The sequence below is a fragment of the Ylistrum balloti genome, unplaced genomic scaffold (genome assembly GCF_031769215.1).
Source record: "Ylistrum balloti isolate Yb309-2 unplaced genomic scaffold, AGI_CSIRO_Ybal_v1 Utg370190, whole genome shotgun sequence".
NCBI lineage: Eukaryota > Metazoa > Mollusca > Bivalvia > Pectinida > Pectinidae > Ylistrum > Ylistrum balloti.
Genome location: NW_026782170.1, coordinates 6,975 through 31,045, shown reverse-complemented (window position 1 = coordinate 31,045; position 24,071 = coordinate 6,975). Strand labels below are relative to the sequence as shown.

The window sequence follows — 24,071 nt, the reverse complement described above, 5'->3', positions numbered from 1 at the left end:
ATGTCAACATCATCCCAGCATAGTACCACTGACAGGTATACTGTACTGTCAACATCATCCCAGCAAGGTACTACTGACAGGTATACTGTACTGTCAACATCATCCAAGTAAGGTACCACTGACAGGTATACTGTACTGTCAATATCATCCCAGCATGGTACCACTAACAGGTAAACTGTACTGTCAACATCATCCCAGTAAGGCACCACTGACAGGTATACTGTACTGTCAACATCATACCAGCAGGATACCACTGACAGGTATACTGTACTGTCAACATCATCCCAGCATAGTACCACTGACAGGTATACTGTACTGTCAACATCATCCCAGCAAGGTACTACTGACAGGTAAACTGTACTGTCAACATCATCCACTGACAGGTATACTGTACTGTCAACATGACAGGTATACTGTACTGTCAACATCATCCCAGTAAGGTACCACTGACAGGTAAACTGTACTGTCAACATCATCCCAGTAAGGTACCACTGACAGGTAAACTGTACTGTCAACATCATCCCAGCAAGGTACTACTGACAGGTATACTGTACTGTCAACATCATCCCAGCAGTGTACTACTGACAGGTAAACTTTACTGTCAACATCATCCCAGTAAGGTACCACTGACAGGTATACTGTACTGTCAACATCATCCCAGTAAGGTACCACTGACAGGTAAACTGTACTGTCAACATCATCCCAGTAAGGTACCACTGACAGGTAAACTGTACTGTCAACATCATCCCAGCAAGGTACTACTGACAGGTATACTGTACTGTCAACATCATCCCAGCAGTGTACCACTGACAGGTAAACTTTACTGTCAACATCATCCCAGTAAGGTACCACTGACAGGTATACTGTACTGTCAACATCATCCCAGCAGGGTACCACTGACAGGTAAACTGTACTGTCAACATCATCCCAGTAAGGTACCACTGACAGGTAAACTGTACTGTCAACATCATCCCAGTAAGGTACTACTGACAGGTATACAGAGCTGTCAACATCATCCCAGCAGGGTACCACCCACAGGTAAACTTTAATGTCAACATCATTTTAGCAGGGTACCACTGACAGGTATACAGAACTGTCAACATCATCCAAGTAGGGTACCACTGACAGGTATACTTTAATGTCAACATCATTCTAGCAGGATACCACTGACAGGTATACAGAACTGTCAACATCATCCCAGCAGGGTACCACTGACTGGTAAACTGTACTGTCAACATCATCCCAGCAAGGTACCACTGACAGGTAAACTGTACTGTCAACATCATTTTAGCAGGGTACCACTGACAGGTAAACTGTACTGTCAACATCATTTTAGCAGGATACCACTGACAGGTATACAGAACTGTCAACATCATCTAAGTCGGATACCACTGACAGGTATACAGAACTGTTAACATCCTCCCAGTTGGGCACTATACCACTGGCAGGTAAAAAGTACTGTCAACATCAGTGTAGAAGGGAAGCACTGACAGGTGAACAATACACCCAGTAGGGTACTACTGACAGGTTATACCAAAAATGTAAGGTTTACAACCTTGACATGTATATATTTCTGTCACCACCAACCCTGTAAGATACCACTAAGAAATATATTAATTTTATAAATACTGACCCTGTAGAGTACCATTTAAGCTTTGATAGGAATATTTTTCAAGTTCCTTGATGGTATGAAAGAAAATCTGATTTGCAAACTAAAGCAAAGAGTATGAAAATATGTTTTCTTTCATACCAGCATGAAACTTAAAAAATATTCCTATAAAAATTTCAACAATCATCTAATTGGGACAATATTCACAAAATATTTTGAACATTTTCCTCAAGAAATATTCAGTATCGTTTATCTTTAGTTTGAAAAACATTTTCACAGGAACAGGGATGACCCACCTGAAAGGCAATCTCAAACAAGCGCCTTTGATTAAGAAGCATTGTATAGAGTTTGAGTCTAATTGTCCAAAGAAAACTCAAGTAATCACACAAAACCAATTGTCTTTTTACAGCTACAATGACATTGACCTTTAACCTTTTAACCTGAAAGGCAATCCCAAGCAAGTACCTGTGGTAAGGTTATTGTATGAAAACAATTTTTTATATCTATAGTAAGTGGCCTTGACCTTTGACCTTAAAACCTGAAAAGCAATCCCAAAAGAGCATGCCCCTTTGGTAAGGAAGCACTGCATAGGTTTGAGAGTAATTATAGAAAGAAAACTCAAGTTAATGCATGAAAACCAATCTCCTATATATGGTAAGTCTGTCCTTAACCTTCAAACCTCAAAAGCAATCCCAAGGAAGTACTTTTGGTAAGGAAGCACTGTATGAAGTTTGAGCTTGATCAGCCACCGCTGACATAGTAATGCCTACATGTCGCCTTGGGAAGGAGTGCAAAAAGGAGAGAACAATACATTAAATAGAAATTTAGGTAGAGAAGCTTAGAGATTGGAACAATGACTTGTGTCTGTTTTAATACTTCCTAGGATAACAAAACATCCACAGAGTTACTAGCAGCCAAAGCTGTCATTTACAGCTACAATAATTATGTAGAAAATTTATAAAGATGTAATGAATTAAGTATTGTATGTAAGTACTTTCAATATAAAGCGGTTTAATTATTTGTCGAGATCTTTTATGCTCCATGTTTGAATGAAAAAACTGCCATGAAATTGAGGCGAAAAAGTTTGTTACACACCTGACCCTTATCGCGACCCTTTTTCCCTTGTGTTAGTGGTGATGACAGATATTTCATTCCAAGGCATTGACAACACTGTTACTTAAGCCATCAAAAAATATTTATATTAGGTACAGCACGGATTAGCAGGTTCTGGTTGTTTTACACCTAAATGGCCATGGTAACTCAATATTAAAGAGTCCAATATGAAAAAACTTCTCCTGATCAATATCTCCCATCTTCAAAATACTACATCCTGTAGTACAATATTTTATTAAATTCAACTTGAATGCTTTACATGCAGCACATCATGGGAAATACAGTTTTCATTTATAATGACACTGCCCTCATATCAAATTGAAAATTATAGAAATCTCCATTTAGTTGTAAAAATTGTTTATTTTGAATGGTATACAATGTTAAGTACTTGTCAGTTTTATACACTGTTCTTCCTCTCTAAGAAAACCTGAGAAACATGTGCTAAACAATAACAATATATGCAGCAGTTTTTTTATGCAAATTATAAATCTTGAGTGAATTTCAGTTACACACCTGCACCCTGTCAATGAAGGCAAATGACAGACTACAAAGTTCATTCTTATGAGACTTTTCTAGCTGCAGCCATCTGGCTTTTTTACCTGCAGCCCTAACACACTGTTAACTTTATGATAAATTAACAAGAACTTCTTGGATCCCAAATCATACTTGATTGGTTGAACTAACTATGTGATGCAGTATAGGTTTCTTAAGTACATTCATAATGTCATATCCTTAATGCATAGAATAACATTACTGTAACTCATTAAACCTGACTGCATCCTGGAGTCTCTTGAACATGCAAGATGACCAGACTGCCACTAGCTGTTGTATGGGTAAGGCAATACCTTTTCTGATATAATACACCCACTGGGTGTAAGCTCCAATATTAACAAGGCTAATGAAATTCCTACTGTTACGACACTATTGGTGTAACATAGAGGTGATGACCTTTCAACACTGTATTTTTACCAACAGGTGAAACAGCACGAGGTTCCCACTGATTTTTCAGCAGATCCTGATAATTAACCACAGGTTGTGTCATTGTGCTGTATCCTAAAGGTGATGCCACTGCTAGCTAAGAACCACTCGTGTACTTAAATTTGTGCATAGTCAGCTGCATATGTCACATTTTATTAGAACAGAGCATGTAGTGATACCAATATTTATACGATGAAATAGATATTTGAATCTCATTTTGATCTAGTCTCCTAAGGGTTTTGTCCAACCTAGAAACATTGTCACCATTTTAATTTACCAAGCCAAACTCATTTTTCAAAATTCAGTTTTCATTAAGATGACAAGATACTTCTTCTTCAAGAAAACCTAGTGCAGATTTTATGTTCATGATGTTGACCTGAAGCACATACAAGGCTTTGGAATGTGCCCCTAAACACTTAAGATAAACTTTGGGCTATTCTATAGACATGTGGAATATGAGATTGTGGAGATTCACAATGCCTGTTCACAACAACCCTTACTCATTGAACACCTGCAGAAGTTAATTCTAGGCATGACGCCAATACACTGGAAAATGTGTGCACTTTTAATGCCATGTAAACAAGTTAAGCTATCAAGATATTTAAGCATTGTACCATATTATATTAACATATACTTTAAATTGAAGGCATTGTATGATGCAGATTGAAATGACTGTCCAACAAAGCCATAATTACTTACTGGCAGAATTATATCCTTTACCACAAATAAATCCTAATCTTCTGGCTTCTCTTCTATATTAAACAACTTCAGACCCAAACTTTCCTCAACTAAAGATTTCTTATTTCAACATTAGTGAAAAATTTCTCTTCAAAGAATATCTATTAAGAAAATCTCAGGTTTTATCAAAACATATGTACATAATAATAGCCAATGTTCAGACAATAATATGAATGAATCTCCTCTAAGAACTGGATGTCTATTCAAAGATGTCAATTAATTTAAAATTTGACAGGTAATCCTGAACTATATAAGCACTGCATCATTCTGATATGAAAGAAACTTCAAGACAAACAAAATTGTGCAATGATTGAAGTGAGAAAGAATATTCTGTAGAAGTTGATAAATTGTCTGAATTGCCTACAGCTATGATAAAAATGTAATTGGATTATGCAGAAAAAAAAATTATGCACGTTCAAACGAAGAAAACAAACACAAATAAGAGAATAATCACAACCTTTCAAGGCCATACTGAATTTCATATCAAGGTTAAAATAAAACTTCAGCTGGTAATCAACTGATACCAGAAAACATATTTCTCAAAAGAATTCAACCACCCTTGTATTTACACAGGGATCGACATTTAAACTGTTTTTTAAGTGTACATGCTCCTGCCTAGAGAGTCAAACATGTGATCATCCAAATTTACCTGCCTAAATGTTATTTTGACTTGTCTGATATATTATCTTTAAAACAAGAGCACAGATAGGAAAAGTTCAATTAGCTTTAGGTTTTGGTTTTCCTTGGTTCACAAAACATCTTGTCAGACTCTTCATCATATCATGATCATGGAAATTGTCCTTCAACTAAGGGCTTAGTATATAACTTCTTCCCTTTTATACTGCTGCTTTTGTGCCTTTCTCTCCTAATCATATTCTGATGGTACCAAAACGAAGACAGATTTATACTCATCATGCCTGCCATCAAACTTAATTATTGCCATATTTTTTAAACATTTGAAATCTGCCATATGAAAATAAATATTTGCTTGGACATGATTAACAAAAACAGAGTGAGCAGGGGCTCACTACGAAAAATCTTTATTTGAGAAATGATCAAATGTACCCCTTGGCCAATGACCACCAAAATCTAGATCAGATGAGGACCTTTGTGGGGTTAATATGAACTAAATTTGTCCATGACTTCATGAGATATCTTGTATACAATTTTATCACACAATTCATGCAAGCATAGACAAATTTATCTCTATAATGATATACTTATCATGTACCCCATACCCAAGGGGTGAGGAGAGGTAAAATTAGGACCTGTAAACCTGCCCTACTTGCAACTCATTAACTTTGGGTTTTGTCAATGTTAACTTAAACTTAGTAATCACTGTATTTCTAATATTTCACATAAATTTCACACAACCTGACCTGGTCCAAGCAAGGTTTATGTCAAATCTTGATTTAAAGAAGTGAAGCAATCATAGGGGTAACATCAAAGAGATTCACAGCAAAAATATTGAAATGTAAAATGAGACATAGCTAATAGAAATCTGTAACAATATGTAGCAAACAAGCTCTTAATGAAGTTTCACTGATCAAAACCTATTGATGTAGTTGTACTGAAACTAGCACTTTAAGTAAAGAAGCTGAACTTGAATTATTTTGCAAAAGCTGATTTTCTATATCTGGTAACAAAGCATTTTTAGGAAGTCCTAGTTTCACAGACCTATGGAAGTTCATGTTACTGAGCATGAGTCCTAGTTTCACAGATCTATGACAAAGACCTATGGAAGCTCATGTTACTGAGCATGAGTCCTAGTTTCACATACCTATGGAAGCTCATGTTATTGTGTAGAAGTCCTAGTTTCACAGATCTATGGAAGCTCATGTTATTGTGCAGAAGTCCTACTTTCACAGATCTATGGAAGCTCATGTTACTGAGCATGAGTCCTTGTTTCACAGATCTATGACACAGATCTATGGAAGCTCATGTTACTGAGCATGAGTCCTAGTTTCACATACCTATGGAAGCTCATGTTATTGTGTAGAAGTCCTAGTTTCACAGCTCTATGGGAACTCCTGTTATTGTGCAGAAGTCCTAGTTTCGTAGATCTATGGGAGCTCATATTATTGTGCAGAAGTCCTATTTTCACAAACCTAAGGGAGCTCATGTTATTGTGCAGAAACTAATTTTTTAAGACAAACTTACAATAAAATATGGTTTTCATATATTAACTTAACATGTGATAAACAAGATCTGATAACCTTACACCAACAGACTTTTTCTGTTTAGGGAAACAGACACACCCACCGGAATCAAGCCATGTACAGGGTTTGTGCATGAGTCAATTAAAATTAATAAGCATTTTGTCAAAATGAAAGTCATCCCCCCCTCCCAACCTTCCTTTTTCACATAAATAGATTAAATCCAATGAAGTTTGAAAGAAACTAATTGGATACTGAGATAGAAGATCTAACTTCCAGATCAAAAAGCTAAACAGAATGAAGGGCAATAACTCCTCCAAAACTAGTTAAATCAAAAAAATATTCAGTGTCTTTCTTGAATACTGATCATGCTTAAAAAATAAACTCATCCCAGCAGGTTTTTTTTCCATGTTAAAAAAAAAAAAAAAAAAAACTGATGTAGAATACTTGGAAGGACCGAGGATGAGAAGTGATTAGAAAGGCCCAATATCTGAAAACAGTGAGTGAAAGAAAGGTAAAGTTTGTTTCTCCTACCTCTTCTACAAACAGCCATGGATGACAAGTGGTGCCCAGTATGGAGGACCGCTTCAGACCATGGTCAAATATTGCTTTCAATGCTGGGCATAATCTATAACAAAAACAGTAAAATTTCAACCATTGAAAAAGAGGGATTGCATTTTGAAGAGAAATCTAAAATTCAGCCTATTGGCCTCACTTTTTTCTGCAAAATATGAGCCAAAAACTAATTGATGCACAATAAGCTTGCCTTTCTGTAAGAATGTTTTGGACAGATAGGGTTAATTATTGCCATTGTGTTTAGGTGGAGTAACAATTAAAGAAAAGGTGGCAGATAAACATACAATTAATAACATATGCCATCATATAGGTTCACAGTCCTTTGGACAAGGTGACCTTAAAAACTTATAGACCAATGACACAAAGCCATTACAGATGATCATCAATTCTTTTTTACAAAGTGAAAATCATTTATTTAATGAGATAGACTAGTAAAAATACTTACGTGCCCCTAACAAGATCTGTGATGTTTTCTGTGACCGAGTCATCTCCAGCAGAACAGTAGTGCTTACTTCTCTCATCAAGGAGCTCCACAAACTTGGCAGGGAACCAGCCCCGGAGACCATTGAGTTCCCCCACCCAGCAGTGCTCATCCTTCTGTGAAATGATCTTGAAAAAAAAATGGAAGAAACCAATTCATTCACAAATATACAAAAGGTTTAGTGGTGGAATAAAATGATAACACCATACAGATCGTATGTAGGATGAAAATTCATCCACCTTTTCCCTAACTAGTAATTCAGATGTTTAATTGTGATTTCTCACAGAAATAACCAGTTTTAACCTTTTGTCAAAGTTCATATAAAATGACCAAGTACTTTTCAAAATATAGAACAAAATTATAAACTGACCAGAGGATGTATAGACCAGTATTGATTAAATACACTTACTGTTATCACATCATTTTTTCTGAAACCTAGCTCATCATCATCGTGTCGTTCAAAGTCTAGTAATGCTTTTGCTCTTCTCCGCTTGTTCCTGGCCACGTTCACATAATTTTCCAAGTCCCTGGCATGACTATCCATTGTGTAATCTGCTATCAGATTCTGTTTCATCAAAATAAAACAATTATTCGTTTTAATGATTGGAATTTTTAAAGAATTTAAAAATAACCACAACAAAATTTGTAACTTTAAAATATGTGAAGATCAGGACATTTAATTGAAAAAAATTCTTTGTAATTTTTAAACCATCATGTAATTTGATGCTGATCTCATTTGTCTTTCATACCAAGATAAGGATGACACCAAGCCAAGTGAAAGATACACATTATATCTCACAACCTGATAAGAAAGTTTATAATTATCTACATGGATGATCTCCTGGGAGATAATATGAAGACCACACTTTCATTGGCACAGCACACCTGAAGCAAATCTGACTGTTAACTATCAATCACTTCCAACAAATTAATAATCCTTAAAATATTTCATTGTAATGATAATATTTTCCATGTGATGACAATGATGTGTTGTTGAATAGAAGAAAGTCAGTTGAAAACATAGGATTCGTGTCAACGTTATGAGGATTTTGTGAAAACCCAAGTTTTCTTGTTTATCTTGTTTGGTTGAAACAGTAGATGAACACAAAGTCAACATCTGAGGTTCATTTTAAAGTGACTTCTCAAATCATAATATTTACATAGTAGTATAAAACTCCACCAAAATATACTGAAAGCTGACTTATCAATCATCATCACAATTTAAAGCTAAATGTCAACCAGACAGTAAGTACCAAATTTAACGACTAATAGAACCATGTTTTCTTCCAATTAATGAACACTCAACACAAAGCAGAAAGGAAATTATCTAGTAAGTTATAAATGAAAAAGGTATCTATAATTAGAGAAAAGTGACACTAATCCTAGCACTAACAAAATGTTGCAATCAACAAAACAATTTCAGTTGCATCAATATCCTGAAGTATAGGGCACCACAAAACAATTCTACTGGCACTGTCGATAAGGGGTGGTACAACGAATGGCCCAAGAAAGATAACTCTAAGTATTTTGCTATTCACCTTTACTCTTCCTAATAGATTATTACTAACCACTTTATTGTTCTTTGGGTCAAGTGACTGAAAATGCCGTGCTAACTGTAAAATGGCCTCTCTCATGTCCACAAGCAGCTCTGTCTGACGAATGTTTTTGGCCTTTCCAAAATCATCATCTTCTTGATCACCCCATAGCAACATTGACACCAAACTTCTTGATCGACGTATGTGACGTTTGTTGAGTTGCTGAAAAACGACACCATTTTGATTAAAATAAATTTTCTTTTAGAAAGAAAGTTTCCTTTTAGCAGGTTACTGTAATATGAGACAAGTTATGCCTGATTTAATTAGCACCGCATCAAAATGCTATCTTTACAACAGATATGTTTCATTAATTTGGCAATGCTATTAATTTCAATACCCAAATTTTTAAAATGAAGAAAAACACTTCATAGTGATTTTCATAATTTGACATTGGAATTTACTTCGCCTCTGGTCTCGGTGTACTCTTATAAAGAACAAAGAGGTCTCTGTACATGAATTGCTAATCATGTCACCACAGCTATTTTCAAGGTAGAAATATTTAAGTTTTCTTTCTACATTAATTAACTGTATGTTCTGAATGTGATATATTCTGATGTGTTACATGATCTTAAAACAAAATGAAGGTTTACAAATACATTATATGTTTTTGAGATTGTCCTGTTAAGTTCAAATATAGAAATCTTTCATCACACTTGAGAATCTTAAAAAATATCACCTAGGTCTTTACCTAGAAGTCACAGTAAACATGGACACTTTCGTTGCAGACAGTTGGAGGTTTACACATTTTTCAGAAGTGTTTAAGCAGAAGGTTTTATTACGGTTGAATAGCACAATATGTTTTTAAATGTGCAAATATATTCATTATTTCATTTAAATATTTTATATACAATACCTACTGTAAGAGAAAATGTACCTGTTTGGGAAGGTTCTTTGTGGAGTCTGGGTTGACAATGACCCCCTGATCTGCCATAAGATATGCCAGGTGTTTCCTTCTATGAGATTCTATCACCATATCCGTCAGTGATCCACATGTACGAAAGGATATCTGAAATATAAAAAAGATTGTCACAAAATCTTCTTTAACAGAACTCAATCCTTCAACAACACCTAAGTGTGGTACATGTTCACTTTCTGATGTATCTATTTATAAAGGCATATACTCACATCTATTAAGTCTTCAACATCCTGTACATCACCTGGTACATCAGAAAGGGCATTGAAAATCTGGGCTGAATTATCAAGAGTCTTCAGTTCATGTTCCTGTTATAGAAAATAAAGCTTTCAAATTAATTGTTCAATCTAATGCTAATGGTTTACAACTGAGTATTCAATTACTTCAATTATTTAGTAATCAATAATTTCAGAATCTTCTATCGTGTATCCTTTTTTGTTGTGTTTGTCTTTGTTCAAAAGCAAGATACAATTATATTGAGGTATTCATATTCTGTATTGATTTGATGTGTTATTCTTTATACTTGTATATCTGTGACATCTTGACATGGCTCAGGAAGAGCGATCAGTAATGGTAAATACAGCAATACCCATTTATCTCGGTCAGGAAGACAACACACTGACAAATATTCAATTTCATATTTTCTGTGGCATGCTTAGTATGTGTGTTATTAGATTCTAAATGCTTGTTGTGCAGTGTATAAACAGATAGAAAAATACCACTCTTACCAATGTCTTGAGTGTTGTGTTGTGTTGTGATATGATGTGTTATGTTTCACACTAGATGATGGGACAGGTGAGATTTCCCTATTTAGGTTTTCCTTCGTGAGATTATTTTATTTATAGTACAGTGCTAATGTATAGTGCACGGGTTGTGGTTTTGGATTTTCATAGTAATAGTTGAATAGTGATGTGAGTTGATGTCATGGGACTTAATACATATCATTGTAGCAGAGGTTTATCCATTCTGTCCAAATCTGAAATGTCAAGTTACAGTACACTGAACTCATGTCATTCTGGGTATTTCAATCCTTTTTTTTCTGCTTTAACAAGACACACATCACTCCAAACCCAAAACTCCAAGCGTGTTAACATATACTAGGAGTTAAAAACCTAGTTGTACAACATCATTCAGTATTATGAAGTAACGGGCCTGACAATCCTAGATTTCTTTCTTTCTTTGTAGCATAGGTTAAATAGATACCATGTGATGACTGGTTATAATTTATCTATTCTATCAACATACATTGGTTAACCTGTCCGATTTCTCTACATGATCCTCTTTTTTACCACAATTGAGTCTATTAGAACAATTATTAAAAATATACATATACAGCTTGTTTAAACTCTTGACCTTTACCTGAAAGGATACAGTAACTACATATGTATACCTATATATACTTCATGTTGACAATGCAGTGGTAATTAAACAAAACAAGATAAATGTTGTGAAATCATTACTCTGACAATCATTAAATTAACATAAGTTTACTTTCGGCAACATTGCAATGAGTTTAAAAGTATATCAAATGTGGTACTTTGGAACTTACACCGTCAAAAATCACATACTGGTGTCTTATTCACCCTTCTAGTCCATATTCTTCTACTACTGATAATTTCTACCACTGGTATCAAAGTCTGTTTTACAACGTAATGCTTACTCTAGAGTTTCTTTGGCTTATTTTAAAGTCAATTCCATCAAAAATCTTTTTATAAAAAATTATACTTTAGATCAATGCCACAATTATCTTAAATTAAAACTTTTGAGCTAAATACAATTGTAATGCCAATTTCAATCTCTTTTGATATTACTGTAAGAGAGTGAGATGAATATCATGCTGTTCTCTTCTCAACTTAGTTTTTCCATTCACAAGCTCATTCAGACTTAATAGTGATTATGCAATTCAAATTCCAGGTTTTGAGGCCCTTGTTCTGTGGCAGATAGTCATAACAAATAAAAATGAAGCATGTACAGGACAAAGGCATTCAATATACCAAATTTTATCATGATCCAATATTTTCCTTCAGATAAAGTATACAAATGCACTTTACATGGAACACATATGCATTGATAACACTCTGTAGAGATATTTTGGGGTTTTGTTTTCAAGTCTATTGGATCTAAAGCATGCACAACTAGTAGAAATTGAGATGGTCAGCCATATTGCTTTTTGCATCCATTTCAAATGGGTTCAGGCAAAGTATAGACCAAGACAATCATGCATACCTAGTTATATATAGTTTCAGATGGATCAACTTAGTAGACAGAGGGCACTACACCACACTACCAGAAATGTCTCTAAAAAATTGAGTAGGTTTTCAAAAGCCTTGCAGACCCTATGTAACATACACTAAACATTCAGTTTATTTGACCTTGACACTTAAAAAAATATCTGAAGCCTTATGTAAGGAACAAATATTTGAAGTCTCATTAAAAATCTATAATGCACTGATGGACACACGCAGCAATGCCATTATCCCGTGCACCAATAACCATACAAATACTTGATACTACAAAACATACCTCAGATCCTCTTGTACAACAAGATAACAAAACAACATAGGCTACATCTATCTGGAGTTTTTGTACAGAAATTCTTCTAAAAGAATCTTGAAACATAAAATAGGAAGCAAAAGGTATCTACATCAATAAATATTGAAATATAGCAAGAATACTGGCAAGACTGTGCATGCATGTAGTGAAGTTCTCAAAATGGGTAAACTACATGTAGATACAGACCTTCATTTTGAGCATGCCCATGGTCATCTGGAATAAGATAGTGGAGCCCTCGTAGAAGAAGAGGTCCCACACTCTCAGCAGGACCTTCATGTGTACCACACTTGCAAATAGGGTAAGGAACCAGTGTAGACTAATCAGGGATAGTTCTGTAACGCAGCAGGCCAATCAACACATTTGTTAGTATTCACCAAAATGCATCTCAGCAAATCAACATGCATGTTAGATACTAAAATATTTAGTATCTTAAAAACAACAAGGAGTTAAAACAAGGACAGGAGTTAAAACAAACAATAAACATGTATTATCTTTTCATTGAACAGGTATCTTGTACACTGAAAAAAAAACTGGATGCAATCAGATCAATAACCATGATCATAGTTTAGAATCAACAGTTGTTCATTGCCAATAAAAACAGAAAATTAAACATTTAATTCTATATCTGTTTCCAAATTAATTGTTTTCCACAATCAACAACTGTAAACTCCATCTTCTGCTGTCAGAGACACATGCCACCAGTTTGTAAAACTGAGTATAATGTACTGTAGTGGATATTTTCAGACCCAAAACAATACATGTGTATTTCCTGCACTCTATAATCTTAATTAAATTACAGTGCAGTATATAAAAGCTGTACCTATATCATGCTCCTTCATTACAAGGTCTGTATCAGGGAGATAACTGATGATTAACTGTCGCATCACTCTTTGATCTGCCTGTAGAATAGAAATAAGACTCAATCAATAAATAATCTTAAAAACACAATAATCATGTTTGACTATCATAAATAGCATTTGATGTTTCTTTTTTGATTAGATAGATCAAATGCATTATCATTTCCAAAATGACAAAACTCTACACAATCACTGAAATGAGATGATAGTAGCTAGGCTTAAATAAAACCACAAAGGGAAATAACTCAAACTGAATTGGTATAAACTTGAAAATCACTAGTTTTAACACATTGTGTAAGTCTGCAAAATAGTGACAGAGTATAAACACATGTATAGGATAATTTTTCACATTAGCCATTGGTCTTGAGATTTTCTTCTTTCCAAATTTGACAAAAAGCAAAGCCACATAATGAAACACTGGAACTGACCTTACTCAGTTTGAAAGGCATCAGTACCTTATATGATACATTTCACAACATATAACTGAGAGACTGTCACATTGGATGATTTCAATATGCTCCTGTTAATTTCATTGTAGAAGTAAAATCACTAATCATTAACAATTCAGTATTTTTACATAGGGTGTCCTGGAGCTCCAAATCATATTACAATGAATAGGAGTTCCATTTTTTTTGTATTACCATGTATATGCAAAAGATTTTCCAATGTCTGCAATCATTGTATTTTACACACCTGTATCCCAATAAGAGTGCTACTGTAATAGGAGGCTGGTAACAGGTCCTCTATTATAGCACACATCATCCAGAAGGCATCCTCCTCCTCCATAAACAAGAGCAGAGATGAGGCTATCTGTAAGTATTAAATTCCATTGTACACATTGCAGGGCAATTTAAGCAAGGTTTATACATGCAATATATCTAATCATATAGCATTGTCATCTTAGTTTTCATACCAAAATCAAACTAAAATCTACAGTAAAATTTACCCCCTCACTAGAAGGATATGGGAAACCCAAGTGTAATCAAACTTTACACTCTTGCTTTTTTAATAAAGTAACTTAGTACCTGTTAATCTATGGAGTTTTTGACTCTTAAAGTATCAATCTAGAAAAAATCTTGAAATTTAAGCAAAATTTCCTCCTTTGAGCCCAGCCTTTCTGGATCGTGGGTTGGATCTGCATCTTTTTTCTATCTTTATTTTCATAAAAACCATTCACTATAGTAAAACTTATCCTTCCTTAGTGGAGAAAATGAGACCCAAGAAAATATCATAGCCTAGAGAAGATGGAGGGGGGAGGGGTCCAAAGTATTTGACAAAAACAAAAACAAGAATACTTCAGACAAAATTTAGGCAAAATCCAACCATTCCTACTGGCAAAGTAGAATTTTAAAGCATTTGCGCTATTTTCCCCTATTTGGCCCAACACATCCCTCACAAGGGGGTCAAGATTTGCCAATTATACAAAACTGATATTCCCCTTGACCTATAAATACTTCAAAACAAATTTAGGCAAAATCCAATCTTTCCTTCGGGAGGAAAATAAGTTTTAGAATAATTTATTCTATTTCTCCTCTTGGGCCCTGCCCTTCCTACCCCAGAGGGCAGAGACCTAATATTCATATATGACTGATTCCTCTTCACTTCAAATGTAGCAGACCAAATTTGGGCAATACTGATTCATTCCTGTAAGAGGAGTAGGATCCCCATTTGGCCTCATTCCTTCTGCTCCAGAGGGCCAAGGTCTAACTTTTATACAATATTGATTCCCTTTCACCAAAGAATGCTTCAGATGAAATTTGGGCAATATCTGTTTAGTCGTTCATGACTAGTAGCAATTATTAGTAAAAAGTTGACAGATGCCAGACATCGTGCCATTGCTTAATCTCACCAGTCCTTTGGACCAGGTGACAACATAAGCTACCCCTCTCGTCAAGAGGCGAGCTCAAAGCTGGTGGAGAACTGCATATTAAGCAGACCTATCAAGTCATGTCTTCTTTTTTGCCCTGGAATATTTCTTTAAATACTTACCACACCAGTTCCCTGACAGTACCCAATGTCTGGATAGAGCCAGGCAAGACCCCGTAGAACTCGACGTAAACGTGGTATCCCTGTACTGTGTACATTACAGAAGCAGGCATTGCTTGGCATAGTCCGCAGAAGATCCTGGGAACATTTACACAGTATCTTTGTTACCACTATTGCAAATAAGTAACTGTGAAATCAATAAATGGGATGACTAAAACCTTGGAAATCACTTAGGTAACAGAAGTATATACATTTATCATGCTTAATGAAGTTGTAAAAGCCCATAGTACAGACAGTAGCTAAAGTCCATGACAATCAGTTCTATCATTTGGAATGTCATTAATACACATAATTAAACAAATGATAACTTAAATGGTCTAATGTTTGGGTCTGCATTTAACTCCATATCTAAATAAATTTGAATTCTAAAACCACAAAATAAATTTCAAGGAAAAAATGTACGCACTGACATGATGCATAATCCACAAGGGTACATGCACAGATGTTTACCAGAGTGATCCAACAAGTAATGCATACAACCTTTCAAGGATATAATCACATCAGGATTTCTTTCCTCTTTTTTCAATCCAAAAAGCCATGAAATCTTAGCTCTTTTAACATCTCCACATTATTTGTTTATATTTACAGTTTGTAAATGACACTATAACTTATACATAGATAATGATAGTCTCTTTGACATGCTTAATAATATGACGTCATGAATGAAGGACTCCTGGTGATATCATCATATCACACCATGTGCTGAAATTCTGCATGTTTTATAAAAAAAATGCCTCCATGAAATAAAGTCAGTTTGAGATACGGTCCTTACGTCAATCTTTATAAAACTTTTGAGTTGTTTTTTTTTCACAGAATCTCAGTAGAAGAAATGTTGGAATTTTGTATCTCGCAAATCATATATGAATATATTTTGATAGTTTAGTTATTGTGGTATCAGAATGACTGAAAGTAGACTATTCCATAATGGTAGTTCTTCAGCCGGAAAACAGAGTATTTTTGTCATTTTGTGTGTGTAAAACATTGGAATGGATAAAAGGGAAACTGTCCTTTATGAAGAAAAACTGTAAACATAGGGATTAACTTTCTATTTATGGCTAGGTTATTGGGGATAACTACAACCAGCTTCAAGTACTTAAGTCCTATTCTCTGATCACCTAAACAAAAAAAAAGTTAATCTTCAATAATTGTTTCATGGGAGATGTCAATTACGTAGTCTTTTCAATATGGACTATGAAGTACTGTAGAATCCTATCATCCAAACCTTTTTTTAAACAATTAGCAATGTTATGCTATTACATTGATATAAGTCCAATTTTGTACCTTTATCAACAGCTTATGTAAAACTTCCTAGAAAGACCTACTTTTTCAATCTGTTTTGATGTCATGAGATGATCATTTGAACTGGCCTTTACAATATCCTTGTATGTAAGATCTGATTTTTGTTTTTTCTCTAGAGCTCCTGAAAGCCTCATCCAAATCTGGTTTCTCAGAGAGTGTGGGATTCCCTGTCGCACCATTAGTCTCAGCTTTTCTGAGCGTGGCAGGCGTGGCTCAACCTGGAACACCAACTTCTAATATGTAATTTCAAAATGCACATGTGGCAACTACGAAATGATTCATTTTCTTTTCCAATTGTAATAAAATGTACTATATTCCCATTTAAGACATGCACTTATGATTCATGATTGGGAAATAGATGTCATTCTTTACCAAGCATTTTTTTTTCATTCTCTCTCTTAAATCTTCTAAAAGTTGTCAAGAGAATAATTTTAAAAATTATACATTTGTAAAACGTTATTTTTTTCGTCCAGTTTGAAGATGATTGGATCTTACTGTTAAGATACCTTAAACACTTATTTGTCAAGACCATAACTGGAAAGTTATTACATGTACATCAATTTTCAAAAATTAAATAAAATACAGAAAAAAATAATCACTGAAAGAATGACATAAAACAGTGAAAAGTACTCTATATATAACTTATATCTAATGACAATAAAACTATACATATACGTAACTTACCAGTCACATTCTTTTTAATACATAAATATCTAGTCAAAATAAATTTTGTTAATTTCCATTACCTTATCCCAGGTCAGGTCACCCACTTCATTGTTGTGTGTAAACTCTAAATAAGCTGTCCATTTCAAGCGATGTTGGGCATCCTCTATAAATGGTGTACTGAGCAACTTACTTGAGTTCTCTTCAGGACCATCTAGAATGAATACAGATCAAACTGAAAACAACTATAATCAGATTCCAACTTACATAATGCCTGTATTATGTTTTTCATTGATATACATTAATTTCATATAAGGTGAATATACTGGCACATATGAGTTATATAAATCGTGTTATGCTTCTTTCAAACTAAAGAGTATTAGTTTTCTTTGTTTGTACTCAAAATTCTGCTCTCTGATTTATCAATATTGTTGCTTTTTCCTCTTGGTAAAAAAAAAAGCAAAAATTGCAACTTGATAATGATTTGAGGAGTCAATGGCAACATGCCACATTATGGCAGGTCTGTTGGAACTTTTTTTTGTATGAATGGAATATCTGTTTTCACATTCATCTGGTGTGTGGATTGTTGTCATTCAATAATGTGAACAAAAATTGGACTACAACATCATAAAATATTCAAATATCTTAAAATGTACACAAACAATAAACAACGAATATAGAACTGATTTATCAGGGGGAAAATATGTTATATATTTTAACACATTTCCTTTTGGAAGCAATTAGTGTAGTGATTTACTATCAAATAATCCTTCATTAAATTACTGGTATCAAATTTATTCATTTATGTGTTATTTAATTGATTCATGAAACCTATCTAAAAAATTAATTTCAAGCTTTGATAGGAATATTTATTAGTTTCATGCTGGTATGTAAGACAAACCTTTTTGGAAACTTATAAATACCCCATGTGTATTCATTTAGTTTGCAAATTGATTCTCTTTCATACCAGCATGACACTAAAAAGTATTCCTATCAAAGTTTAAATATAAAGCAGTGGCTAATACTGATGATACATGTATATAATGCTATCTCACCATATTCAATTACAAGTATCTAAATTATCACTAATTGCCCTTCAAATAAATAGTGTCCTCTCTAATACAAGTGGTCATAAAGGGACTTTGGGTGTCCACTGTAAGTACAATTTATCCCATGATATACTATACCATAAAAAATTACAATAGTCATATGAAATAAGGTATTTCTTATCCCTGTCTCATAAACTTTTCTTTTGTTCTTCTGTTCAATCTCAAAATGTCATGTTTTCCATTCTTACTTCCACTTAGAATGTTCTAATCTGTCAAAATTCATAACACTTGTATTTTATCATTCTTACCTTCTTCTTCAACTTTGAAGCCAAATTCATCATATCTGTAGTCTAGTTGGCCATTTGGATCTTCAGGCTTAACAATAGAAAGGGACTGTTATTATAACTGTTTTCTACATATCAATGTATATCTTCATTCATGGTATTTCAGAACATTTTATTCAGGCTGATGACAATAGAACAAAATTGTTATAACACATTCAGTAGAAGAATTCGTTTAACAGCACACCCACTGACAAAGCACTTGGTATTATATGGAGCCACTCACATTTATAACCAAAAGTGAAATATTTCATATAGTGCTCATAAAATCAATGCTTCAAATTAAAAGAATGAAATCATAGTTCATAATTTATAATGATACAACAACATCCCAAACCTTAACACTACAATTAGGAAATCTGGTAACATGTACATCACTGGAAGATTTTAAACAACACTTTACAATTGAGATAACTAAGATGAAGTATTGATTATTCTCTTTAGTTAAATACAGCAACTATCTCCAAAACATTGCTGAATTTACATCACAGGAAATCACTCTAAACACACACCTTTATCTTAAGTTTAAACAATCAACAGGCCTTATATTTAGTTAATATGAAAACAAGAGGCCCAAGAGATCTGCATTGCTCACCTGGCTAATTCAGCTGTTCAGTCATTCAACCAAAAATTTCAAATTTACGTCAAGTAACTTCTGAAATAATGCCCCTATTGGGTCAAAGTCTTTTCGTCAAAACAGTGGTCATATCATCTTATATATGAATTGCTTCAGACCTAACTTTGACAATATCCTTCTACAACAGAAGGATTTTTAAGAACTTACATTTCCCGTATAGGGTCCCACATCTCTGATATGTTAGACTCCTGGTTGATATAGAATAAAAAATCAGGTTCCTTTTTAACGAGGAATTCTTCAGACCAAATTGGAACAGAATCAATGCATTCTCATAAAAGATGGATTTTAGAGAATTTCCTCTATATCCACTGTTTGGCCCCACCCGAAACACCAAAGTACATGTACACTTCAGACCAAATTATTTAAGAATCCTGATATTTCTACAGAAGAAAAGGAATTTTAAAAAATTTGCACTATTTCCCCTATTGAGCCTGGCCTTTCAATTCCAGGATTGGGGGTGGTGTGGGGGCCCAGGCTCAAGACCCATTGAACTGTTTCCCTTTCACCCAACCAGACTTTAGATCCAATACAGACATCTCTATTTACCCTATTGGGCCACACCTCTCCAACTCCCATGGGGCAAAGACTCACAGTTTATAAAGTTGACTTTCATTAGTCAAGGATGTTTCAGACCAAGATTGGACAACACCCAAGCATTTTTAAAGAATAAAAATTATTTGTATTTCTCAAACTTCTATTTCCCCTATTATATCCCACTCCTCCCCTCAAAGGGGCTGAAACCTACTGTTCATATAAAACTGATGATTCCTTTTCACACATGAATGCTTCACACAAAATTTGGGCAATATCTATTCATTCCTACAGGTGGAGTAGAATTTTACACAACTTGCAAAATTTCCTGTTTTGGGCCCCACCCTTTTGGACCAGATGAGCTAAAAACCTATAATGAACTAAGCAGGAATTTCATAATCTATTGAAGACAGCTACCACTTCTACTTTCAGGACTACAAACATTACATGTGAATTAGGTATACAGTGGTACATTGCATATGGAGATACTATTCTATATATTCTTACAGATGTAACAGAATTGTCAACATATCCATATAACAGAAATATTATTGATTACTACACACGATCTGCTGTCCCAAAATCAACAAGGGCATATACCACTGACAAACAATTTTGTATCATTGCAATTCTCTTAAATCACAAATTGTAATTTAGGAGAGAAAAAAAAACAAATAAAACTGCCTTTCCCATGGATCCATCCAAAACACATGTCAAATAAACAGAAGTTCATCAAATTGACAATACTAGATATAATGAAACAGTGTTTACAATATCAAACTGGAGATAACAAAATTGAATGACTTCAAAAGTAGCTGCTTTTATTACCTGATTTCTTAGTTTGGATAAGATGTCTTCTGGCCACATAGAAGGTGTAAGGGCTGAGAAGGGTCCACCTGGGGTAGGAGTGAAATCCAGACTGCTATTGGACATGTAGTTTGTAGATGATACACTAACTCCTTCACCACTGGCACCAACAATTTCATCTTCATCCTCAGACAAGGTGTCCACTGGCCATACAAACAATTCCATTATCAGTATTCAAATACTACAGGTTGTACTGACAAATATCTATACATGGAAACAACATTTTTAATTTTTACAGAACAGTATATATCTCATCATGCCTGGAAATAAATCAACCCATACATATATGATCAGGTAATGTGATAGCCCCACTGCAGGATAAATAATATGTGGGATATGTATATTTCAATTAATATGTGCTAAACATCATGATGCATGTCCTATATTACACAACCAAAGTGTTAATTAAGGTATGTCCTGGTTAGAGAAATAACATAAATTGGTATAAATTTATTTGCCTAAAACCGCAACATTTCTATATTTATCAATGTGATGCTTGGTTGACTATTTCAAGTAACACAGTGAACACTGAACAGTAATGGAGTAACAATGTAAGATTCTAAATGCTTTTTCCATCAAGTAACATAGTGTCATCAAGATTGACAATACACACTACAGAGATCACCCCAGGACACAGCTGGAGAATCATAACTTAATCAGCTTGGATTGTGTGAAGTTACTGAATTGAATTTGCAACATCTTGTAATGTTGACAAACTGATTGTGACAAAAATGAGGAGAGTTCATAGACATCTATTTTGATCAATTATTTTTTACTCTAAACATAGTCATAATCAAATACAGGGGAACTTCTCCCAATCAACCATGCATGGGACACAGATATTTGGCCGGTTTATGGAGGGTTCAGTTTGTAGAAGTGATTCAAGTCAGTATGGACTTTGATATAATTTAACTAATTACATTCTGTACATTACATTAACCATTCTGTTTGCTTTCAGCATTTACACTGCACATGTCCAAATGAATACAGAATTTTTTTTATAAAATAAAATAGTTCAGTAAACAGAAAAAAGAGTGATACCTGTATACTATATGTGGCTTTAGTTGAAAAGAAATCTACACATTGCCTGGCGATCTTGGAAACAACAATTCATATGGCCTGACGTAGCCGTAGTCAGCTTGTCAGCTCATCCAAAGGTGTTACCAACCAATATATTTGATGAATACCCGTATGTGTTTTAGTTGATCAATATACAAGCTTATCTTCTAAAATAACACTCAGTCAATATTTCCATTATGTATGTGTTACAATAACATTATTCAATTATTCACAATTTAGATGCAAAATTGCAGCATTCTAACTCTGTATCAATACTTATTGTTACTTTACCTGTAGCTATTTCTTTCTGAAATAATGTAATATGGTTTCAGTTTGTTATTGAAAACAACAGATCAGATTGTGTAGGTTAGGCCAGTTTTTCAGAATTTACTTTCAGTAAATTTCAATAATTTTTACATAAAATTGTTTAGGTAATTGACATTGAGAAGAATCGGTACTGGGAATGTTTTAATTACTATAATGACGATATCATTCCCTACATGGCCATTCCATTTGGTTTCCTGCAGTAATTGGTACTGAAAAGGACTGGTTTGGGAAAGTTGCACTGTATTCATAATGTGAAGTCACGTTCTTACAGACACTGAAACAGTACTGCCTGTAGTAAGCAACAATTCTGGTTCATAATTGCAAGAATAATAAGAATTGGTATTGGGAAGGTTTTAATTATTATAATAACTGCATGAAAGTTTTTTTACATTCTCTAGACTGAAAACTGAGGTCTATGCAAAATATTGATGAAAAAAAATTAGACTATCATTGTAATTGTGTTTGCCATGTTATACATGTATAAAAGGATATAGGGGTAACAAAAAACTAGCTTGCCCATGATAATGACTTACTTAACAAAGTACTGCCATCTGAACAAAACAGTTAATCTTAAATATCTATGTTTACATAAGGGAAATTATCATCAAATGGTAGCTACAAATATACACTGATCACTTTTATATGAAAACATCTCATGTTTCCAAGTAATTTTTCATCATAATACCAAATTTAATTGATATTTTCTCCAAACATTCGGACACCATGATGTTCAATAAAGAATGATATTCAGCACTTGCCACACTTTTTTTTTAAATCAGTTTGACCGGGTTGTTCAGTTATGAAATAGTGACGGACATACTGACTACACTTTTAGTTTCTGAGAAGCTCCGACAGAATATTTTGAGGCCTGAATGTACTTGCAAGTTGCTGAAATATTACATTCAAAAGTACCCGAGAACCGCTTTGTGTGCAATAACAAACAGGTCCGAGCTATTTTTTATGAGAGACCTGTACTCTAATACTTTTACGAATGTACTGTCTTGCAACAATAAATTATATTCCATATTTCAAAGGCAGTCTTGTGAGCTGATAACTATAATATGTCCACGCTGACATGTACAACTCTGATTCGATTTTTTTTTATTGAATTGTCTACTGCATGGTGGTGAGGCTTCTGTGCGATACATATTTTTATAAACAAATAGTTTCATATTGATATCTTATCTTATTTTTTCTACGAAATTCATTATTTTATACTGTTCGAAACAAGAAATGTTTCCTTTACGTTTTAACAAAAGAGTTTGATCAATATCACAAGAATGGTGTTAAAATATTGTCGGCAATAGGCATCCGACAATACAACACCTCGGCTTGTCAATGTGGCATACGCCATGCTTGACAGAATTATCAAAGACCAGTCCGCATTTGTTATTACCTGTCATTGCTTTGCTGCTGTATCCTTCAGCATTTCTGCTACCGAAAACGGATTTTGCTATGTCCATTTTTGTTGCAGGCTATGTAAACGGGTAAAATATTTCAGTATCCGTCTGCTATTTTCTTCCATCCATCTTTCTAATGAATATGTAAATTATGTTTTTGTGGCGCAGAGATATTATTTGCACGGTGTTGTTTTATAAGAACAAATAATTGCAGTTTTCAAACAATGAATCAATTTTGATCCGAAAGCAAAACCATATTTTCAATTGAATCTTCCAAAAATGA

The 24,071-nt window shown here is 34.1% G+C and overlaps 1 protein-coding gene and 1 long non-coding RNA gene across 2 annotated transcripts in view; one reads left to right on the top strand and one right to left on the bottom strand.

The window, feature by feature from the left end:
- Positions 1-17,102, top strand: part of LOC132551263 (uncharacterized) — a 40,343-nt gene extending 23,241 nt beyond the window's left edge. Inside the window, exon 3 of the long non-coding RNA XR_009554241.1 lies at positions 17,031-17,102. This is a non-coding gene — a long non-coding RNA (uncharacterized LOC132551263). The remainder of the gene's footprint in view (positions 1-17,030) is intronic.
- LOC132551262 (small G protein signaling modulator 3 homolog) overlaps positions 1-23,857 on the bottom strand; it is a 41,248-nt gene extending 17,391 nt beyond the window's left edge. Inside the window, exons 1-15 of the mRNA XM_060215385.1 lie at positions 23,785-23,857; positions 20,964-21,145; positions 18,935-19,001; positions 17,661-17,791; positions 16,938-17,132; positions 15,559-15,693; positions 14,263-14,379; positions 13,533-13,611; positions 12,899-13,044; positions 10,372-10,467; positions 10,121-10,252; positions 9,220-9,408; positions 8,061-8,216; positions 7,616-7,779; positions 7,129-7,222 (exon numbers count right to left, since the gene is read on the bottom strand). Of these exons, the coding sequence (XP_060071368.1) occupies positions 7,129-7,222; positions 7,616-7,779; positions 8,061-8,216; positions 9,220-9,408; positions 10,121-10,252; positions 10,372-10,467; positions 12,899-13,044; positions 13,533-13,611; positions 14,263-14,379; positions 15,559-15,693; positions 16,938-17,132; positions 17,661-17,791; positions 18,935-19,001; positions 20,964-21,145; positions 23,785-23,851 (1,950 nt within the window). The 5' untranslated portion in view covers positions 23,852-23,857. The remainder of the gene's footprint in view (positions 1-7,128; positions 7,223-7,615; positions 7,780-8,060; positions 8,217-9,219; positions 9,409-10,120; positions 10,253-10,371; positions 10,468-12,898; positions 13,045-13,532; positions 13,612-14,262; positions 14,380-15,558; positions 15,694-16,937; positions 17,133-17,660; positions 17,792-18,934; positions 19,002-20,963; positions 21,146-23,784) is intronic.
- Positions 23,858-24,071: the final 214 nt, after the last annotated feature.